At 35.0% G+C, this 20501-nt stretch overlaps 3 protein-coding genes across 3 annotated transcripts in view; 1 reads left to right on the top strand and 2 right to left on the bottom strand.

Annotated features, from left to right (window-relative positions):
- Positions 1 to 1637: 1637 nt before the first annotated feature.
- Positions 1638 to 17602, top strand: LOC102620943 (disease resistance protein SUMM2-like). The gene is made up of 2 exons (XM_052431597.1): positions 1638 to 2139; positions 14720 to 17602. The coding sequence occupies exons 1-2, from the start codon at positions 1850 to 1852 to the stop codon at positions 17049 to 17051; spliced, it is 2622 nt and encodes an 873-aa protein (XP_052287557.1). The 5' UTR covers positions 1638 to 1849; the 3' UTR covers positions 17052 to 17602.
- Positions 5280 to 20501, bottom strand: part of LOC102621513 (uncharacterized) — a 28241-nt gene continuing 13019 nt past the window's right edge. Inside the window, exon 7 of the mRNA XM_052431598.1 lies at positions 5280 to 5438. Within this exon, the coding sequence (XP_052287558.1) occupies positions 5295 to 5438 (144 nt within the window). The 3' untranslated portion in view covers positions 5280 to 5294. The remainder of the gene's footprint in view (positions 5439 to 20501) is intronic.
- LOC127898946 (probable disease resistance protein At5g63020) lies at positions 6217 to 7719 on the bottom strand. The gene is made up of 2 exons (XM_052431601.1): positions 7436 to 7719; positions 6217 to 6856 (listed from the first exon to the last, which is right to left on the bottom strand). Exons 1-2 carry the CDS (start codon positions 7545 to 7547, stop codon positions 6366 to 6368), a joined length of 603 nt encoding a protein of 200 aa, XP_052287561.1. The 5' UTR covers positions 7548 to 7719; the 3' UTR covers positions 6217 to 6365.

Genomic DNA, 20501 nt, shown 5'->3' with positions numbered 1-20501 from the left:
CACACACACAAACACTTGCTGACTCATATCCATCTTCTTTAATCATTGCTCCATCACCATTTTGTCTCTTCTTCTTATACTTCTTTTTAGGACATTCTTTCTTAAAATGTCCCTCCTTATGACATTGAAAACATCTTAAGTTTTGAGGTTTAGTCTTTTTTTTTTACTTCTTCTTTCCATCATTCTTGTTAAATTTTCCCTTTACTGTCAACCTTTCACCACTTTCCACACTCCTTGACTTTTGTTGCAACGCCCTTGTATTTAAAGATGCCTTGACTTCATCTAAAGATAAGGTTTGTCTACTATACATGAGAGCATCTATAAAGTTGGAGTATGATTGTGGAAGAGAATTGACCAAAAGTAAAGCTTTTCCTTTATCATCCAACCCTTCATCTAAATTAACTGTATTGAGAGTGGTCAGTCAGTCGTAAAGACATCTTGTAAAACAAATACATCTTGCAAATGGGGATTTAAGAATCAAGAGCCAGAATTAATAAACTAATCCTTTAATTTCGACTTCGAAATTGTTTCGATTTAACGTGAAATTAATCGCGTGTGACACCTATAATTAATGAAAAAGTTTACATAAAGTTTTCTAGCTACGGACCGAAGGTTCCTTGATATTTCCTCTTAAATAATTGAGAAAGTATTATTAATTTGGGCCCTAAAGAATGACTAATGTATGCACTTATTTTAGTCAATCACTGAATTATAAAGTTGACGCAAAGCTTTCTATTAACAAGAGAAGTTTCCTCGAAATTTTCTATCTTTCTATTTATTTAAAATATAATAAATAAATAAATTTTGACTATACGTAAATAAAAGCATAAATTGTCAAAAGATTTTTCAAAATTCAGATATGATCACTCTGAGCAAAAATTATGGACGCTGTGGTTTGTTGACTCATGTAAGAAAGGAAATTAATTGAATCAAGCTTTGAGTCCGAAAGTAAGCAACTGGTGGACAGCGATATTCAAAAACGCAAAATCTTTTCTACTATCTCATATATTATCTACTGAGACTTTGTTTAAATTTCATATATTATATTAAATTATGTTTGTATAAATAAACATTAGATCTATTAATCCCACGATAAAATAGAAAAAAGAAAGTGACGTTTCTTGTAACTTCCTGATATTATCTTAGAAGTAAACTAATTGCATCTTACTTAAGAGTCTTGCTTTCATTAATAAATTTGTACCAGAAAATAAATAATCATTTCCCGAAAATCTAGTTTTCGTCGTTACTTCTTGTAGCCGTCGGAGAGGACCGGGGAAGGTTGGAAAAAAGAAAAAAAATCAGGAAAAATAAGGGTTCTCATTAAAATTTAGCCTACCTATTTCAAAATTTTTTGATTTGGCCATCTTAATTAACATATTATTCATTTTAGCCCCTTATGCTTGTAACTTTTTCATTCTGGCCGGCCGCCATTCAACGAAACATCTGCTAGTTCCACCGATTAACAGTTCGTATTTCAATTTGACAACATGGACTTAATGACCAAATCTAATTTTTATTCAAACAAATGTAATATAAGGGAAAATAAAATGAAATGGGGACGCCACGAACAAACAATTCCTTTTCTTTTCTATCAGCCAAAAGTTAACATTTCTCCGAAGACTTCTTGGCAGTTGAAATCGCCGGCCCCTGGACTTTATGACTACCAATCAAATTGTACAAAATTTTAAATTCCTCGCCTACTTAATAAAATAGCGTTGCAGAATTGCAGCGTCAGAACAATATTTCTTCATCTAATTTTCATCTTCAGGCCAGACGCAAATAAAACTTTTTCTCCATCATAATAATCGCTCCTTTTTTTTTTTTTTAACCTTTGCTGCAATTAATCAACATGGGAAATGTTTGCTCACCCTCATTCTCATGTGATGATACTATTTCACGCTGCCTCGATTGCACTGTCAGAAAAGCAGGGTACGTGTGCAATCTACAAGACAATATTCATTCCCTGCAGGAAGAATTGCGAAGGTTGACTGAAGTAAGAAATGATGTCAAGATTAGAATCATCGTTGCTGAACAACAACAGATGAAGCCGCTGGAACAAGTGCATGGTTGGCTTTCGAGGGTGCAAGAAGTGGAAACTAAAGTCGAAAAATTGAAGGAAGAAGAGTACCCAGAATCCAGGTGCAGTAAGTCGGCCTACAAGCTGGGGAAGAAGGTGTCTAGGACATTGCAAGAAGTGAGGAGTCTAAGGAAAGAAGGAGACTTCAAAGACGTGGCTCAACCGGTACCAGAAAATCCAGTTGATGAAAGAACTCTTCCGGCAACAGTAGTGGGCTTGCAGTCAACATTTGATAGAGTTTGGAGATGCCTCATGGAAGAACAGATGGGAATTATTGGCCTGTACGGCATGGGAGGGGTGGGAAAAACCACCCTGTTGACGCAAGTCAACAACAAATTCCTTGACACACCAAACAGTTTTGACTTTGTCATTTGGATAGTGGTGTCCAAAGACTTACAACTTGAAAAGATTCAAGAAGGCATTGCGAAAAAAATCGGTTTGTTTAACGAGTCATGGAAGAGTAAAAGCCTCGAAGAGAATGCACATAAAATATTCAAGATCTTGAGCAAGAAAAAGTTTGTGTTACTGTTGGATGACATATGGGAGCTGGTTGATTTAGCTCAAGTGGGGCTACCTGTTTCAAGCTGTGCAAGTTCATCTAACAAGATAGTTTTTACAACTCGTGAGATTGAGGTTTGCGGTCAAATGGAAGCTCACAGATCTTTCAAAGTGGAGTGCCTGGGATTTGATGATGCCTGGAAATTATTTGAGGAGAAAGTCGGACGAGACACTCTCGATACTCATCCTGATATTCCTGAGCTAGCTGAGGCTGTGGCCAGAGAATGTGGCGGTCTGCCACTGGCTCTAATTACAGTCGGTCGAGCCATGGCTTCTAGGAAGACACCTCGAGAGTGGGAACATGCGATTGAGGTGCTAAGGTGCTCAGCCTCTCAATTTTCAGGTATGGAGAAAAGGGTATTTTCGCGTTTAAAATTCAGTTATGATTTTTTGCCCAGCGATGCGGCTAGATTTTGTCTCCTATACTGTAGTTTATTTCCAGAAGATTATAGAATTTCCATAGAGGACTTGATAGATTGTTGGATATGTGAGGAGTTCTTGGATGAATCTAATGGAATTGGAGTGCGAAATCAAGGATACTCTCTTGTCCGCACTCTTCTTCATGCATGTTTGCTGGAAGAGGAAGAAGATAATTTCGTAAAAATGCATGATGTGATCCGCGACATGGCTTTATGGATTGCATCCACGACTGAGGAGAGGGAAAAGTTTTTGGTTCTTGCAGGTGTCGGATTAATTGAAGCACCGAGAATTAGAATGTGGAAAGGGGTCACAAGGATGTCACTCATGACAAATCATATTGAGAATCTAGTAGAGTCTCCAGTATGTCCTCGTCTCCGGACTTTATTTCTTAGTTCTAATATTTTTCATAGGGTCAATAGTGATTTCTTTCAATCTATGGCTTCTCTTAGAGTTTTAAAGTGGTCATATAGTAATCCTTTACTATTTGAGATTTCAAAAGTTGTTTCCCTGCAACATCTCGATCTATCACATTCTAGAATAGAAAGCTTGCCGATAGAGTTTAAGTGCCTAGTTAATCTTAAATGTTTGAACTTGGAGTACACATATGGAATCTCTAGAATTCCACCAAAAGTGATATCAAATCTAAAAATATTAGAAACATTGAGAATGTATGAATGTGCAGCTCTTCCACAAGCAAGAGACAGCATTCTGTTTGGAGATTGCAGAGTTTTGGTTGAGGAATTGCTGGGTTTGGAACATTTAAGTGTGTTCACCATCACCTTGAATAATTTTCATGCTTTTCAAAGATTGTTGGGTTCCTGTATGCCACAATACGTTAGTACTCCATCTCTATGCCTTAGCCACTTCAACAACTCAAAGTCGCTCGGTGTTTTTTCTCTAGCAAGTTTAAGGCATCTCCAAACACTTCAGTTGACTTACAATGATTTGGATGAAATAAAGATTGACAACGGAGGGGAAGTGAAAAGAGTCCTAGAAATTTCTGGTTTTCATAGTCTCAAAAATGTTTATATAAGCCGCTCCAAATTTAGGCACGCGACGTGGCTCTTTCTTGCTCCCAATCTCAAACGTGTTGAGATAGATAATTGCCAGGATATGAAAGAAATAATCAACAGTGAAAAATTGGGCGAAGTTCCAGCTGAGGTGATGGAAAATCTAATCCCATTTGCAAGACTTGAACGTCTTATCCTGGAGGAATTAAAAAATTTGAAGACCGTCCACTCGAAGGCCTTGCCTTTCCCTTATCTGAAAGAAATGAGTGTAGACAGATGCCCGTTGCTTAAGAAGCTGCCACTTGACTGCAACAGAGGATTGGAACGTAAAATTGTAATCAAGGGACAAAGACGCTGGTGGAATGAGCTGCAATGGGATGATGAAGCCACTCAAAACGCTTTTCTTCCCTGTTTCAAACCCTTTTAAGTTGTCCAGTGGATGCATCTCCTCTGCTGGTGTGTTAGTCGAATTGTTCTTGCCATTTTCTTTTTTCAGTCTGTGATTCTTTGCTTGTTTGCAATTTCGATTTAGATGGCATAACTTTTTTTTTCTTTTTCTTTTTCTCCACATGTTATATATCCAGTTTTGCTGCAAAAATAGTCCACATGTAGAATTTTCTTGAGCCAATATAGGCATATGAGACTTTAATGCTTCATGGAAATTTCGAAAGTACTTATTAAATGTTATTGAAGTGCTATATTAATGACTTTAAATATAATTTTGAAAGAGAATTAACATTTTTTATGCCCCTATTTAGTAAATATGAGAAATTTTGGTTCAGTGAAAGAAGAGCAAGATGTGATATAAAAGATCAGTTAACAATTTGAAGAATTTGGTATGACTTCAGCTTGGTGTATATTGGTTTCCAATGGTATATATAGCTGCACATCATTACAAGAAATGCTCAAATGCATGCTATTTCCCAATTCCCACTCACTTTAAGTGGAAATAACATGCTCGACAAACACAACTCTGCCAAAAAAAAAAAAAAAGGATAAAAATACAAGTAAAAGAGCTCTATAACCCCTAGAGAATTAGGGTTAGGTAACGGCTCCAAACTAACCCATAAAAAATACTCAGTACGAGAGACGATATTTCTCTCTATTGGGTTAAATTGCTTGAATATTTAAAGAAAGAAATAAATAAATAAAGAAAGAAAGAGAAGAGAGAAAAGAATGGAAAAAAAAAAAAGAAAAAAAGGAGCCCCTGCAACAGATACAAATTCCTATTAATAAGTTATATCAGTAACCCACTGGTTTTGCAAGTCCACCGTAAATAAGAGTCTGCTTATGAAGGGTGTGATAGCAGCAACTAATGCCTTCGGGCACTCCTCGTGTGGAAGATGGCCACATCCTGATATAGCAACCAGCCTCTGCATGGCAATAATAAAAGCAACATAGGATTAGATGGCCAGTGTCAATTTATCATGAAACAAACAGCCTGTTGCTTAAAGTTTGCGTAAATCAAAGCTTTTCGACCATTTTTATTCTCCGGCAACCACAAGTGTTCACCATTTAGGTGAGCTTAATTGTTTCAATAGGACAACTATGTAAGACAGTTTCATCAGAAACAAGACAAGAATTTTTATGATGTAATAAGAAGAGATAAGATGAGAGACACTCACAGAATTTACAAGTTTTGAAGCCATAACCTGAGAAGATTTGAGGGACACCAGAGCATCTTCAGCACCAGCAATAACTAACACAGGCAAGTCTTCAACTTAAGCATCGGATGATTTTCGCCGGAAAAACATCCGGCACACCCTAACTCTTCTTTGTAATTGCTGGGTGTAAGCAGTCCAGGAGTGAAGGTAATCTTTAGAATCTGCTCGTACAAGTGATTGCAAGCAACATCGTTGCTCATTAAAACAAATTTAAGTGTTGATGTGACAACTTAATCGTTTTATCGAACATGACTAGATTTCTGCTTCAACCACCTCATACTGTTCCTTGTGATTTCAGGTATCCGTTGGTTATTTGTTAGTGGTCGTAGGTATCCTTATTGATTTGCAAGCCACTTCTCCATCAAACAAATTTAATGTTGGCGCAGGAGTTTGATATCAAACTACTAACTGACGATCAGATCTTGCGTCAACAATATATAATGATGTGCAGATATGCCGCAGAAAATTAACCAATATACACACCAGAAACAATTTGTTAATTGGAAAATGGCAACACTACAAGAAAATGAAAATAGCAAGTGGCACTACACGACAAGTTTGAAATGAATTTAACAAGTGACAATACATATAAATAACGAGTTTTAATTGATTTGTATAGACTCATCCACCAGGAACCTAATTCGAACTCACTTGGCACACACTAATACAAGGATTGGAAACAGGCAAGAGAAGCGTTTGAGTGGCTTGATCATCCCATTGGAGCTCATTCCACCAACGATCTTGTCCCTTCATAATAATCTTCTGCTCCAATCCCTGGTTACAATCAAGAGGAAGCTTTTTAAGCTCTGCACATTTCCATACACAGATTTCTTTAAGACGAGGGAAGGGCAAGTAGCTTGAGTGGATGCTCTTCAAATTTTGTAATCCCTCCAGGATAAGATATTCAAGTCTTCCAAATAGGATTAGATTGTCCATCACCTCAGCTGAAATTTCACCCAATTTTTCCATACTGATGATTTCTTGCAAACGCTGGCAGTTAGAAATGCGAATGACCTTTGCTCTCGGAGCAAGTACAAGCCATGTTGCGTGCCTGAATTTTGAGTAGTTTATATAAACTTTTTGGAGACTATGAAAACCACGGGTTTCTCGGATTCTTTTCACTTCCCCTGCATCAATATTTAACTCTTCGAAGTCATTGAAGTACAAATGAAGTGTCCAGAGATGCCTTAGACTTGCAAAAGAAAAAGCACTGAGCAAGTTTGAATTGTTCAAGTGTCTAAGACATAGAGATTGAGTATTAATGCTTCGTGAGCTATTACAATAGTTCAGCAATCTTTGAAGGGCACCGAAAATTTGCAAAGTGATGGTCAGCAGATTTAAATGTTTCAAAGCAAGCAATTCCTCTACCAAAACTTCACTATCTCCAAACAAAATGCTATCTGCTTCTTGTTCAACTTTGAAACCACATTCAAACATTCTTAATGCTCGTAACATCTTTAGATCAGATATCACTAGTTGCGGAATTCTAGACAGACGAAATGTATATTCTAAGTTCAAACATTTAAGATTAACCAGGTACTTCAACTCTATTGGCAATCTTGTTATACCAGTCCATGATAGATCAAGATGTTGCAGTGAAACCAAGTTCAAAATCCCTAATGGTAAATTTTCTGGAGATCCATTATATAAGAATATTAAAACTCTAAGGGAAGCCATGGAATGAAAGAAATTATTGCTGACCGTACCTAAGTGATTTGAATGAAGAAACAAAGCTCGGAGATGAGGACATGTTGGAGTCTCTGTTAGATTTTGAATTGCATTTTGCATTAATGACATCCTAGTAATCTCTTTCCACATTCCAATTCTTGGTGCTCCTGTTAATCCTGCCCCCTGCAAGAACCAGAAATTTTTCTTTCTCCTTGTCAATTGTTGATGCAATCCACAATGTCATGTCACGGATCACATAATGCCTCTGTACAAAATTGTCTTCTTTCTTCCAATAGACATGCATAAAGAAGCGTACCAACGATGGACTAACCTTGATTTCGTGCACCAAATCCATCATATTCATCTAAAAGTCCCTCGCATATCCAACAATCTATCAAGTCTTCTATGGAAATTTTAGAATCCTCAGGAAATAAACAACAATAGAAAACACAGAATCTAATGGTGTCAGTAGGTAAGAAGTCATAACTGAACTTTAAACGGGAATATACCCATCTCTCCAATCCCAAAAATTTAGAGCTTGAACTCCTTAACACCTCAATTGCATGTTCCCACTCTTGGGGTGTCTTCTTGGATGCCATGGCTCGACCGACAGTAATTAAAGCAAGTGGCAAACCGCCACATTCTTTGGCTACAATTTCAGCTAGCTCAGGAGTGTCAGGATGACTAACAAGAATTTCTCTTCCTACTTTTTCCTCAAACAATTCCCAGGCATCCTCATATGCCAAGCACTCCACTTTGAAGGATCTGTGAGCTTCCATTTGACCACAAACCTCAAAATCACGAGATGTGAAAACTACTTTGCTAGAAGTACTTCTGGGGCTTGGAATAGGTAAACCCACTTGAGCTAAATCAACCGGCTCCCATATGTCATCCAATAATAACATAAACTTCTTATCGCTCAAGATCTTGAATATTTCTTGAGCTTTCTCCTGAACATTTTTACTACTCCATGACTCGTTAAATAAACCAATCTTTTCGGCAACACATTCTTGAATCTTTTCAAGCTGCAAGTCCTTAGACACCACTACCCAAATAACAAAATCAAAATGATTTGGACTGACAAGGAATTTGTTATTGATTTGAGTCAACAGGGTAGTTTTACCCACCCCTCCCATGCCATACAGGCCAACAATTCCAATCGTATCTTCCATGACGCAACTCCAAACTCTTTCAAATGTTGATTGCAACCCCACAACTGATGTCGGAAGAGGTCTTTCATCAACTGGATTGACTGGCGCTGGTTGAGCCACCTCTTTGAAATCTCCTTCAAGGCTTAAACTCTGCACTTCTCGCAATGTCCTGAACACCTTTCTCCCGAACTTGTAGTTTGACTTGCAGATCTTGGTACACAAGCCTCCAAGACATAATTTCGCATCTTCGCGATTGCTTTCTAACGTCAGTCGATCAACTTCATATAACACGTCTTGCACCCTTGAAAACCACCCTTGCACCCGTTCAAGCCGTTTCATTTGTTGTTGTTCAGCAACGATAACCCTTATCCGCACGTCATTCCTTTCTTCTATTAACTTTTGTGATTCTCTTCGCAGGTCTTTAAGATTATCCCTGAGATAACATATATACCCTGCTTGTCTAACAGAGCAATCCAGGCATTGAGAAATAGTGCCATCACATGAGAATGAGGGTGAGCAAACGTTTCCCATTCTGATCACGACAAAGAGGAATGGTTTAATTTGCTTTTGTTTGGAGACAAGAATGCACTTAATTGATGAGAATAAGGTTGAAGAATTTAATTGTTATTATTATGTACAACTGTTAATGAGAAAGTCTTTGATACATCTGTTTGGGAGAAATACGTCGACGAGACCAGGCATAATGAGCAGATATCTGATGGCAGAGTTCTGCGAACCGGTGTGTCCCGTAAGAGCCTGGTATCCGGGGGAGCGGGAGCAGGAATATCCTGCTCATCCACGAGCACGTCATCCGCGAGGCCAATTTCCTGTAAGAAGCATAAAGCCATTTCTGCTGTATTCCTGCTAAGTGTTGATTCGAGGAGACCCGGTCAATGACGGTTGGCGAGGCATGCTCTCCAATCCGAGAATCTAGGCACGATGGCCACGCAGCCACCCACAACTACGGAAATGGGGAGTCCACGTTCGAGAGGTAGGAGGATAACGAGCACGAATGGAGGGGAGACCCGAGCTCAGAAGCCTATAAAAAGGTAGCCAACGAAGGTAAAAGGGTTAGTAATTTTGAGATTATAACAGAGATTAAGGAAATTCTAAAGAAGAGAAAACTACCAAAAAGTCATAAGATCTGTGGCAAGCGTTCCCAGAGCCTTCATATCTGACTTGAGCGTCGGAGGGTTTACGCCGGGAAAACAACCGGAGTGCTCTGACTTGTTTCTGTGGACGCAGGAATACTGGGAGAAGAAAGCATACGAGGAGAGATCTTGATCGAGGTGAGGTTGATCGAGCAGATATCCTGATCGTAGGAAGAGCGTAACCAGAATCTCGCATCAACAACATATGTACTTAAACTCAACTTTGATTGGTTGACCTATTCCATGATTTCCTTGCATTTTTTTGTTGTTGATATTTTAAATGTATCATTGCTTGTCAACCCATGGATGATAAGAAAGAAAGAAAGAAAGAAAGAAAATAGAAAATTAAAAGATGGGGAAATTTTATTATAAGATAGGTGCCATAGAATTGTTTATACCAACTGGTTCATTAGTTGTGTCCCCATCTATCTATATATATATATATAAAGCTGAGACTTGAAGAGGTGATGTGGCATCACCATTTTTCATCTTTGTATATTCTCTATTATCTAATAAATATAAAAATTTTCTTTTAAATTTGACTTTTCATCTTCTCATAATTAATTTGATTGTTATTACACAATAACAATTATGTAAAGATTTTAATGAGGCATATTCTTTATAATGAACATTCAAGGGGGAGTGTTATGAATTTATTAAAATAAATGTAGATGTTCATAACATATATCTCTTAGTCTCCCCACTATCTCCCATGAGCAACATTTACCTTCCCTATAACTCCCACTATCTCACAAGGAATTATAATCCATAATTTTTCATTAATTTCATGAAGTGATTATGTAACTATAAAATGAGAGCTCATCTTTTTGTTTTGTACACACACAATTGGAATGAATAAAATCACTCTATAATATATTCTCTCATTTTATTCTTTATCTTGCATTGCTTTTTTATTTGTATTGCTGGCTAATAGCTTTTTTAATTTTTTATAAGGCTGCCTCATATTAAAAAAAAATTAATTCATATTTTTTTATCAGTTTCATCAAGTGTAAAGTAAGAAAAAAAAATACTAATTTTTTTTTTCAAAGCCACGTGAAGCGCGGTTCTATTTTCTAGTTTCATATAAGATTAAATTAAACACAACTCCTTTTGTGGTTTCACAAAGGGAAAGATTAAGGAATCGTTATCTTTTAAGAGGAAAGGATTAATAACAAGTGCCAACTTGCTTTTTTTTTTTTTTTTTTGGTCTTATCCACGAGGTATCCTGGGGAGGGCCCCAACTGTGGGAGGCACCTTTAAGCCCGTACCACAACCCAGACTAGAAGTCCCCGCTCGAACCGGGAGGCACAGATTCTCCCAACAAAGGCGACTTCCCTGCGACTCGAACTGGGGAGCAAACCCAGTCAAGCCACTTAAGGGGACTCCATTGCCAGTGGAGCCAACACTTTGTTGGTAGTGCCAACTTGCTTTTAGTCATGGCACTTGTTATTAATTAACCTTATACGGAGTTACAATCCACTAATTAATTAGTCAAATACTGAGCACCTCCTCCGTATTTCATTATTGAGGTAGTTGAGAGTTTGAGTCAACACATATGCTTAGTGAAGGTAAATTTAGCCTACCTATTTCAAAATTTTTTGATTTGGCCATCTTAATTAACATATTATTCATTTTAGCCCCTTATGCTTGTAACTTTTTCATTCTGGCCGGCCGCCATTCAACGAAACATCTGCTAGTTCCACCGATTAACAGTTCGTATTTCAATTTGACAACATGGACTTATATGAGAAAATAAAATGAAATGGGGACGCCACAAACGAGCAATTCCTTTTCTTTTCTATCAGCCAAAAGCTAACATTTCTCCGAAGACTTGTTGGCAGTTGAAATCGCCGGCCCCTGGACTTTATGACTACTAATCAAATTGTGCGAAATATTAAATTCCTCACCTACTTAATAAAATAGCAATTTCAAAAGAAAATTAGAGGATTAACTTATGGAAAGCGTAACTCTTAATTTCTTCTTGGGTTAATGATGACCCTTCAATTGTTTTAGTTAATTAATTAATTTCTTTTTTTACACGAGTCAACAAACAACAGCGTCCTTAATTTTTATTTGAAATTGTGTGTGACACATTGAATGTGACGACGCATTGAATGAACAAGTTAACGTAAATTCTTGCGGGAACTTCTTAAGATCGGTTTTGCAATGATGTGCATGTGGAATTAGGATATTTAGGTTTAAAGCAGAATAAATTTACTTTCAAATAAAGCAGAATAAATTTACTTTCAAATATTTTAAAATAAAAATAACTTCGGTTACTCTATATGGGGTTCAACTACCTTGCAACAGTTATAAGGTACCACTTGATTTTGATTTTTTGTGATTTTAATTATTGGTCATTCCATTCAATAAAAATGAAGATCTAAGGGTAGAGATTCATTTATTTAAATATTAACATTATGCTCCCTGCTATTTATAAAAAACAAAAAAGAGTTGAAGAATTAAAACTTTTAGCACATACATCCAAATTGTTTAAAATTTTATGTTGTTTAATTAGTAGTGAGTCTTAAAAAATAAATTTTATTTTAATATTATATATTTTATTTAAAAATTAATTTTTAATATCATTTATTTATTAAAAAATATTAATTAATATAATTTATTCTCATTTCATTTAATATTATTTATTTATAGGCTTATTGTTGTATTTAATCTTTCAAAAAACTAAAATTTTTTTAAATAAAATAAGATAATCAGTAGCAAGCATTAAAAAATATATATAATTTTTAATATTAATTATTTTTATTTTATTTAATATTATTTATAGCATTTTTTGTTTTATTTAATGTTATTTAGTTATAGACTTATTATTATATTTAATTTTTTAAAAAACTAAATAATATTAAATAAAATAAATAATTAGTTTTGAGTCTTGAAAATATAATCTTTAATTAATATTATTTATTTTATTTAAAATGATAAATTTTTAATATTATTTATTTTATTAAAAATAAGTATTTTTAATATTATTTATTTGATTTTATTTAACATTATATAGTCAAGACTTATTATTATATTTATTCTTTCATGAAACTGAATAATTTTAAATAAAATTAAATAACCAGTAATGAGTCTCAAAAAATTAATAAATAATATTTATTTTATTTTATTTTATATCATTTACTCATAGCTGATTATTATATTTATTTTTCAAAATTAAATAATATTAAATAAAATAGAATAAGCAACTGTGAGTCTTAAAAAATAAATATTATTTTTTAATGTTTTTTATTTAATTTAAAAGAATAAATTTTTAATATTTTTATTTTATTAAAAATATTATTTAATATTATCTAGTCATAGGCTTATTGTTATATTTATTCTTTTAGAAAGTGAAATACTATTAAATGAAATAAAATTATATTTTAACAGATCACTAGCCAAAGCACATAAACTTATAAATAAAAAAATAAAAAAAAATATTAAATAAAATAAAATTACATTTTAAAAAGTCACTTGCCAAAACACATAATGTTATAAATAAACTATAAATAAAAAGGAAGATAAAGGATTAAATGTAATTTGACATCACAAAAGACAAAAATGAGTGGTTTTAATTCGAGAAACATAAGGGTTATTTGTAAATATTCTGATTTGGCCGTCTTAATTTACATATTATTCATTTTAGCTCCTCAAGTTTGTAATTTTTTTCGTTCTGGCCGGCCACCATTGAACCAAAAAAATATTCTAATTCCATCGATCAACAGTTTGTAATTCAATTTGACAGCATAGAAAGGGATGATAAAATTCTCCATGGATTTGGGACCCCACCTCAAGTAGGATGAATTTTAAATAATTTTTAGGAATAATGGAGAATGTGGAAAAAAAAAATTCTCAAATTCTTAAAAGGATGGGGTTTGGTTTTGTACGCCCCACCCCAATCCCGATTATATATAAATATTTTTTAATTCATATTTAATAATTTTTATTTTATTAATTACAATATGGTTAATAAGTTTCTTTTTATTTTTACTCAATATAAATAGACTATAAATAAAAGAAAATCTAATAATATAATTCTTATTCAACTCTAAAATATTATTATATTTTCTTTTCTCATTTAAGGTACTGCTCGCTTTAAATATTTTTTAATTTTGATATCATTTCAAGATATTATTTCAAATTTTTAGAGATTTTTTAAGATAATTTAAATACTTTATAATATGGTGATGATTTTATTTAAGTCTTTAATTTTTAATTTACTAAAATCAAGTATCTATAACTATTATAAAAGAAAAATTATTCTCCACATAAAATTTTTTTTTCCATCCTTATTAAATTTATTAGAAAATAAAAGTTTAATTTTTAATGAGGTAAGGAATGGGATAGGCCTGCCTAGTGCCGACCCCTCCCACACCTCATCGCCATCCCAAAGTATGGACTTAGTAATCAAATCTAATTTTTATTCAAACAAATATAATATATGAGAAAATAAAAGGAAATAGGGACACTACCAATAAACAATTCTAGGGCTTATGAGATGTAATTTTTTTGTCATTTTCCCTTCCTTTTCATCACTATCAGCCAAAAGCTAACAAATTGCACGAATTTTTAAAATCTCACCCACTTAATAAATAGCGTTGCAGACTTGCAGTGTCATAACCATATTTCTTGATCTAATTTTCATCTTCAGGCCAGAAGCAAATAAAACCTTTTCTCCATCATAACAATCGCTCATTGTTTTTTTCCCCTTGCTGCAATTAATCACCATGGGAAACGTTTGCTCACCCTCATTCACATGTGATGACACTATTTCACGTTGCCTCGATTGCACTGTCAGAAAAGCAGGGTATGTGTGTAATCTACAAGATAATATTCGTGCCCTGAAGGAAGAAGTGCGAAGGTTGACTGAAGTAAGAAATGATGTCAAGATTAGAATTATCGTTGCTGAACAACAACAGATGAAGCCGCTGGAACAAGTGCATGGCTGGATTTCGAGGGTGCAAGAAGTGGGATCTAAAGTCGAAAAATTGAAGGAAGAAGAGTACCCAGAATCCAGGTGCAGTAAGTCAACCTACAAGCTGGGGAAGAAGGTGTTCAGGACATTGCGAGAAGTGAGGAGTTTAAGGCAAGAAGGAGATTTCAAAGACGTGGCTCAACCGGTACCAGAGAATCCAGTTGATGAAAGACCTCTTCCGCCGACAGTAGTAGGCCTGCAATTAACATTTGACAGAGTTTGGAGATGCCTCATGGAAGAGCATGCGGGAATTGTTGGCTTGTACGGCATGGGAGGGGTGGGTAAAACTACTCTGTTGACCCAAATCAACAACAGGTTCTTCGACACGCCAAACCATTTTGATTTTGTCATTTGGGTTGTGGTGTCCAGGGACTTGCAGCTTGAAAAGATTCAAGAAAGTATTGCCAAAAAGATTGGTTTGTTTAACGAATCTTGGAAGAACAAAAGTATGCAAGAGAAAGCTCAGGAAATATTCAAAATCTTGAGCAAGAAAAAGTTTGTGTTATTATTGGACGACATATGGGAGCTTGTTGATTTAGATCAAGTGGGTTTACCTATTCCAAGCCGTACAAGTGTATCTAATAAGGTGGTTTTCACGACTCGTGAGTTTGGGGTGTGTGGCCAAATGGAAGCTCACAGATCCTTCAAAGTTGAGTGCCTGAGATACGATGATGCATGGAAATTATTTGAGCAGAAAGTTGGAGCAGACACCCTTGATAGTCATCCTGACATTCCTGAACTCGCTGAAACTTTAGCCAAAGACTGTGGTGGTTTGCCACTTGCTCTAATTACTGTGGGTCGAGCCATGGCTTCCAGGAAGACTCCTCGAGAGTGGGAACATGCAATTGAGGTCCTAAGGAGTTCAGCCTCTAAATTTGCAGGTATGGAGAAAAGGGTATTTTCGCGCTTGAAATTTAGTTTCGATTTTTTACCCAGCGATGCAACTAGATTTTGTCTCCTGTATTGTACATTATTTCCAGAAGATTATAGAATTTCCATTGAGGACTTGATAGATTGCTGGATATGTGAGGGGTTTTTAGATGATCTTGATGGAATTGAAGCACGAAATCAAGGATACTCTCTTATTCGTAATCTTCTTCATGCGTGTTTGTTGGAGGAGGAGAAAGATGATTGTGTAAAAATGCATGATGTGGTCCGTGACATGGCTCTGTGGATTGCATCTACAATGGACAACGAGAAGGAAAAGTTTTTGGTTCTTACAGGTGCAGGATTAACTGAAGCACCGAGTGTCGGAATGTGGAAGGATGTTACAAGGATGTCGCTGATGGATAATAAAATTAAGAGACTTACAGTGTCTCCAAATTCTCCTCGTCTCCTTACTCTGTTTCTCAATTCAAACTATTTTGAAAATGACAAGGTCAATTATCATTTCTTCAAATCCATGGCCGCTCTTAGAGTTTTAAAGCTTTCACATAGCGATTTACCATTTGAGATTTCAAACTTAGCTTCACTGCAGTATCTTGACCTGTCAAATAGTATACTAGAAAGATTGCCAATGGAGTTGAAGTACCTGGTAAATCTTAAATGTTTGAACTTGGAGTATACATTTCGACTGTCTAGAATTTCACCACAAGTGATCTCAAATCTAAAGATGTTACGAGTATTGAGAATGTTTGAATGTGGTTCAATTCTCGACAGTCTGGTGGAGGAATTGCTCGATTTGGAACATTTAAACGTGTTGACCATCACCTTGCATAGTAACCATGCTCTTCAAAGATTGTTGAGCTCTTCCAGGCTTCAGAGCATCAGTATTCCGTCTCTATGTCTCAGAGGTTGCCGTTTAGAGCCACTCACTATTTTTTCTTTAGCAAGTTTAAGGCATCTCCAAACACTTCATTTGGTGGAATGTAATGATTTGGAAGACTTTATGATTGACTGCGTAGGGGAAGTGAAAAAGATCCGAGAAATTCATGGTTTTCATAGTCTCCAAAACGTTTATATAAGCCACTCCAAATTGAGGCAGGTGACATGGCTGATTCTTGCTCCTAATCTCAAGCATCTTGAGATGCAAAACTGCCGGTATATGGAAGAAATAATCAACATTGGAAAATTGGGTGAAGTTCCAGCTGAGGTGATGGAAAATCTCATCCCATTTGCAAGACTTGAATATCTTATTCTAAAGGGACTAAGCAATTTGAAGAACATCTCCTCAAATGCCTTGCCCTTCCCTCGTCTGAAAGAAATGAGTGTACATGAATGCTCAAAGCTTAGGCAGCTTCCTCTTGATCGCAACTGCAGATTGGAACGTAAGATTATCATTGAGGCAGAGGAACGCTGGTGGAAGCAGCTGCAATGGGATGATCAAGCCACTCAAAATGCTTTTCATCCTTATTTTAAATCCCAGCTGGATTAATTAGTGTGCATGTGGTGTCAATTGATTTCGAATAAGAAAGATTTTATGGTGGATGCATGAGTCTTCTTTCTCTTGTGTGGTACTGTCACTTGTTATGTCAATTAATTCAATTCATCATACTTGTTATGCAGTGTCACTTGTTATTTTCATTTGTTAATTTGTAATGTTGCCACTTAATTTCCAATTAGTGAAGTGTTTTCTAGTAAATTTCCAATTAATGAAGTGTTTTCTAGTAGGTGCTTGCTGTTAAAGTCATGGCTGGCACCGGCCATCTAGATGGGCGGTGCCATGCCATTCAACACGGCCTGCCATTTTTGGTAGTGCTGTGTTGACTTGTTATTAAAAAAAAAAAAAAAAGCCAAAATTTTGGCTATATAAAGAGAGCTTCCCATCCTCATTTTTGCATTCAATTTGTAAGAGAGAAAAATAGAGAGCTTTAATAATTTTCAGAGCTTAAAATTATAAAGCTCTTGTGAGTCTAGTGAGTAAGAGATTTGGTGTATTGAGATTTTGGGTAGTGAGTTAAAATATTACAATACTTGTAATTCTTATATCACTAGTGAAATATTTTCCTTCTGCTTTCGCCTGTGGACGTAGACTAAAAGCCGAACCGCATAATTTTTTGGTGTCCACTTTATGCTTGTTATTTATTTGTTTCCAATTTTATTTTAGCTACGGTCCTGCTTCACCCATCAATTTTATAACACTTGCTTGTTCTTTGCTTGATCATTTGCAATTGAGATTCAGATTTATGCTCTTTTTGAGTCTCACTTGTATGTTTTATTTATTGGAAGTTAATTTTCTGACATATTAATTGTGTGTGTGTTTAATATCCATATAGGTTTTTTGACAGGAATCATTTATTAGAAATGAGTTTCAAATACTAACTAGCAATATTTTTTCTATCTGGGTCTAGTACTATCAAGCCATTTGGATTATGCACCCAAACCTTGATTTGAGTAGTTTTCAAAAAGTTTTCTTTAATTGACTATCCGAGTTCAAATCCTCAAGGATGTAGGGGGCTAAAATTAATTTGAATTTTGTCCAACCCATACTTAAAAGAAAAAAGTAAAAAACCCTTCTTATTCCTAAGGTTTCATACAATACCCTATTTTATCCTTACTTTTTAAACAATAATCCAAAATATCCTTCCGTTAACTCACCATTAGTTGAATGTCGTTTGTTAGTAATTTATTAGCAAATCGAATCAAATTCAACCATTTATTAAACGAACCAATTCTTTCAAACCCAAACCTATTTAATTCGCATCGAATCATATCGAATAAACGAATCATAACACATATTGCCACCCGTAATAATTATCTGTATATTTAAAAATGTATATATGCTATGTAGCATTAAAGGTTAAAGATGGAATAAAATAATTCTAAAGTTGCTTGGGACAATAATTTGTTCTTAAGAGTTGTTACTAAATCATTCTATAATTATTTATAAAAAATTTCATTGAGAGAAAAACCTTAAAGAGAATGCAAATATTTAGACTTTTAAAATGACTTTGCATATCCCCTCACTTATAAGATTAATTTAGTATATAATTTACCTCTATATCGCTTAGACTGAGAATAAATAAGTTAAACTAGTAATTTTTGTAATCACACCTCTATTTTTATAGTAATAAAAATAGTTAATCTTAACATTATGACCGTAGAGAGACTTTACTATATGTTTGGGTGATTAAAAGAGCACCAGCCACGCATGCTTTATTTGACTAAGGGGGAATCTCCTCGGTCGAGTTGGTTATAAGTAGGGGTGGCAACCAAACCCGGACCCGAATCGGACCTGGATTGAACCCGGAAAATCCGGTCCGGGTTCAACCCGCACCGGAGTAATTTTTATCCGAAATCCGGATCAATTTTTGACAACCCGCATATTTCTGGGTCCGGATCCGGTTTCAGGTGAACCCGCAAATCTGAAACCTGGACCCGGATATTATTTATTTTAATATTAAATTTTATCCACAAATCTGTAAATATAAATGGAAAGAAAAGAAGCAAAAGTGAACCCTAGCTCTCAATCTCTCTCGTTCCTCTCTCAAAATTTCTCCTTCAACTAAACTTTACTGTAAATCTGTAATTTCTCCTCTCAATCTCTCAAGTCTCATCCGTAATCCGTTCCTCTCTCAATCTCTCTCACCCGTGAGCCGTGACTCGTTCCTCAGTCCTCAGTCCTCATGACTTGATATATCTCTCAATCTCTCGTTCCTCTCTCAAGTCTCATCTCTAACTCTGTCGCGGCCAGCAAAAGGGTTGAAATCCACCTCAGTCGCGGCTGGGTTCGTTTGTGGTTTCTTGGATCCATTTCTTCTGGTAAGCAAAAAGTTGGTTCTTTGTTATTTATTTAATTCATCAAAAGTTTGCAACTTTTCTTGTTACTAATGCATTTAGGTACTTTATGACTTGATTTGTATTAATTAATTATGCTTTAGTTTGTGGTTGTGTTAATAAAAAAGTGGCACTGGACTTGATTTGTATTAATTAATTATGTTTTAGTTTGTGGTTTTGGGGTTGTGTTAATAAAAAGGTGGTACTGGAGGAAAAAAAAAACTGCATCTTTCTGCTTTGGCCTCATCCTTTTTGATTCATTATTCATCTTATCTTTTGGACATTCGAGGGCTGAGGATATTTTGTTTTGTTTTGCTGAATTGAGCTTCGGCTGGGTTATTTTGAGCTGAATAGAAAAAGAAATAAAAACAAAAACAAAAACAACCAAATTTGTTTTGATTTGCTGCAGTCCTACGGTTTTCTTGAACACATATGTAATATTTTTTGTAATCTTCTCTCTCTCTCTCTCACTGTTTATGAATATCCTCTCTGTGCTTGATGTTATTGAAGAGTTTGCCGATTCAAAATCTTAATCTTATGAATTCATGATTAATAATGTTCTTGTTAAGAATTCAAAGTTAATGTTCTGTAATTTTCTTGATTAATAATGTCTCTTCAATTTTCTTGAAAAATTTATTTATTAGAATCAAATTATTTGTTGTATTATTCTTATTATCAATTTATCACTAATTGGTTGTGTTGTTCATTATGTTTATGATTTACACATTTTTTGTAGATGGAATTCCAAAGGAAGCAATACTTTCTGCAGAGCATTTGATTGATGAAAGTTGGATGAGTGAGCAACAGTCAAATGAAGTGGATGATTCAGAATTTAGTCTTTAGCACTAGTGGCTGGAAATTTGAGCTTTAAATTGTAGAATTATGTTATGGATTTGTCTTTGTGGATGTTTATTACTTTAAAACTTTGAATTTTAGATTCTATATTGTGTTGTATTTGTTTTAGAACTTGGATGTGTTATATGTTCTGTTTTTTTCCCCTTTGTCCAGCAAATTTTGTTGAACCAAAGTTAAATAATTTGGTTCTGATAGTCTGGTTCTGGATGTGTTATATGTTCTGTTTTTTTGCCCTTTATCTAGCAAATTTTGT

This window comes from Citrus sinensis, chromosome 7 (assembly GCF_022201045.2).
Source record: "Citrus sinensis cultivar Valencia sweet orange chromosome 7, DVS_A1.0, whole genome shotgun sequence".
In the NCBI taxonomy this organism is placed as follows: Eukaryota; Viridiplantae; Streptophyta; class Magnoliopsida; order Sapindales; family Rutaceae; genus Citrus; species Citrus sinensis.
The sequence above is the reverse complement of the archived record's forward strand: the minus strand, read 5'-3'. Positions and strand labels throughout refer to the sequence as shown.

What these genes read in the sequence shown, in the direction of transcription:
- LOC102620943 (XM_052431597.1), top strand. Translation starts at nt 1,850, where the DNA reads ATGGGAAATGTTTGCTCACCCTCATTCTCATGTGATGATACTATTTCA. An exon ending in GAAGAGTACCCAGAATCCAG is followed by an intron (nt 2,140 to 14,719) that starts GTGCAGTAAGTC and finishes CCCAGAATCCAG; the next exon opens with GTGCAGTAAGTCAACCTACA.
- LOC127898946 (XM_052431601.1), bottom strand. Translation starts at nt 7,547, where the DNA reads ATGTGGAAAGAGATTACTAGGATGTCATTAATGCAAAATGCAATTCAA. An exon ending in TCTTCATTCAAATCACTTAG is followed by an intron (nt 6,857 to 7,435) that starts GTACGGTCAGCA and finishes ATATTGATGCAG; the next exon opens with GGGAAGTGAAAAGAATCCGA.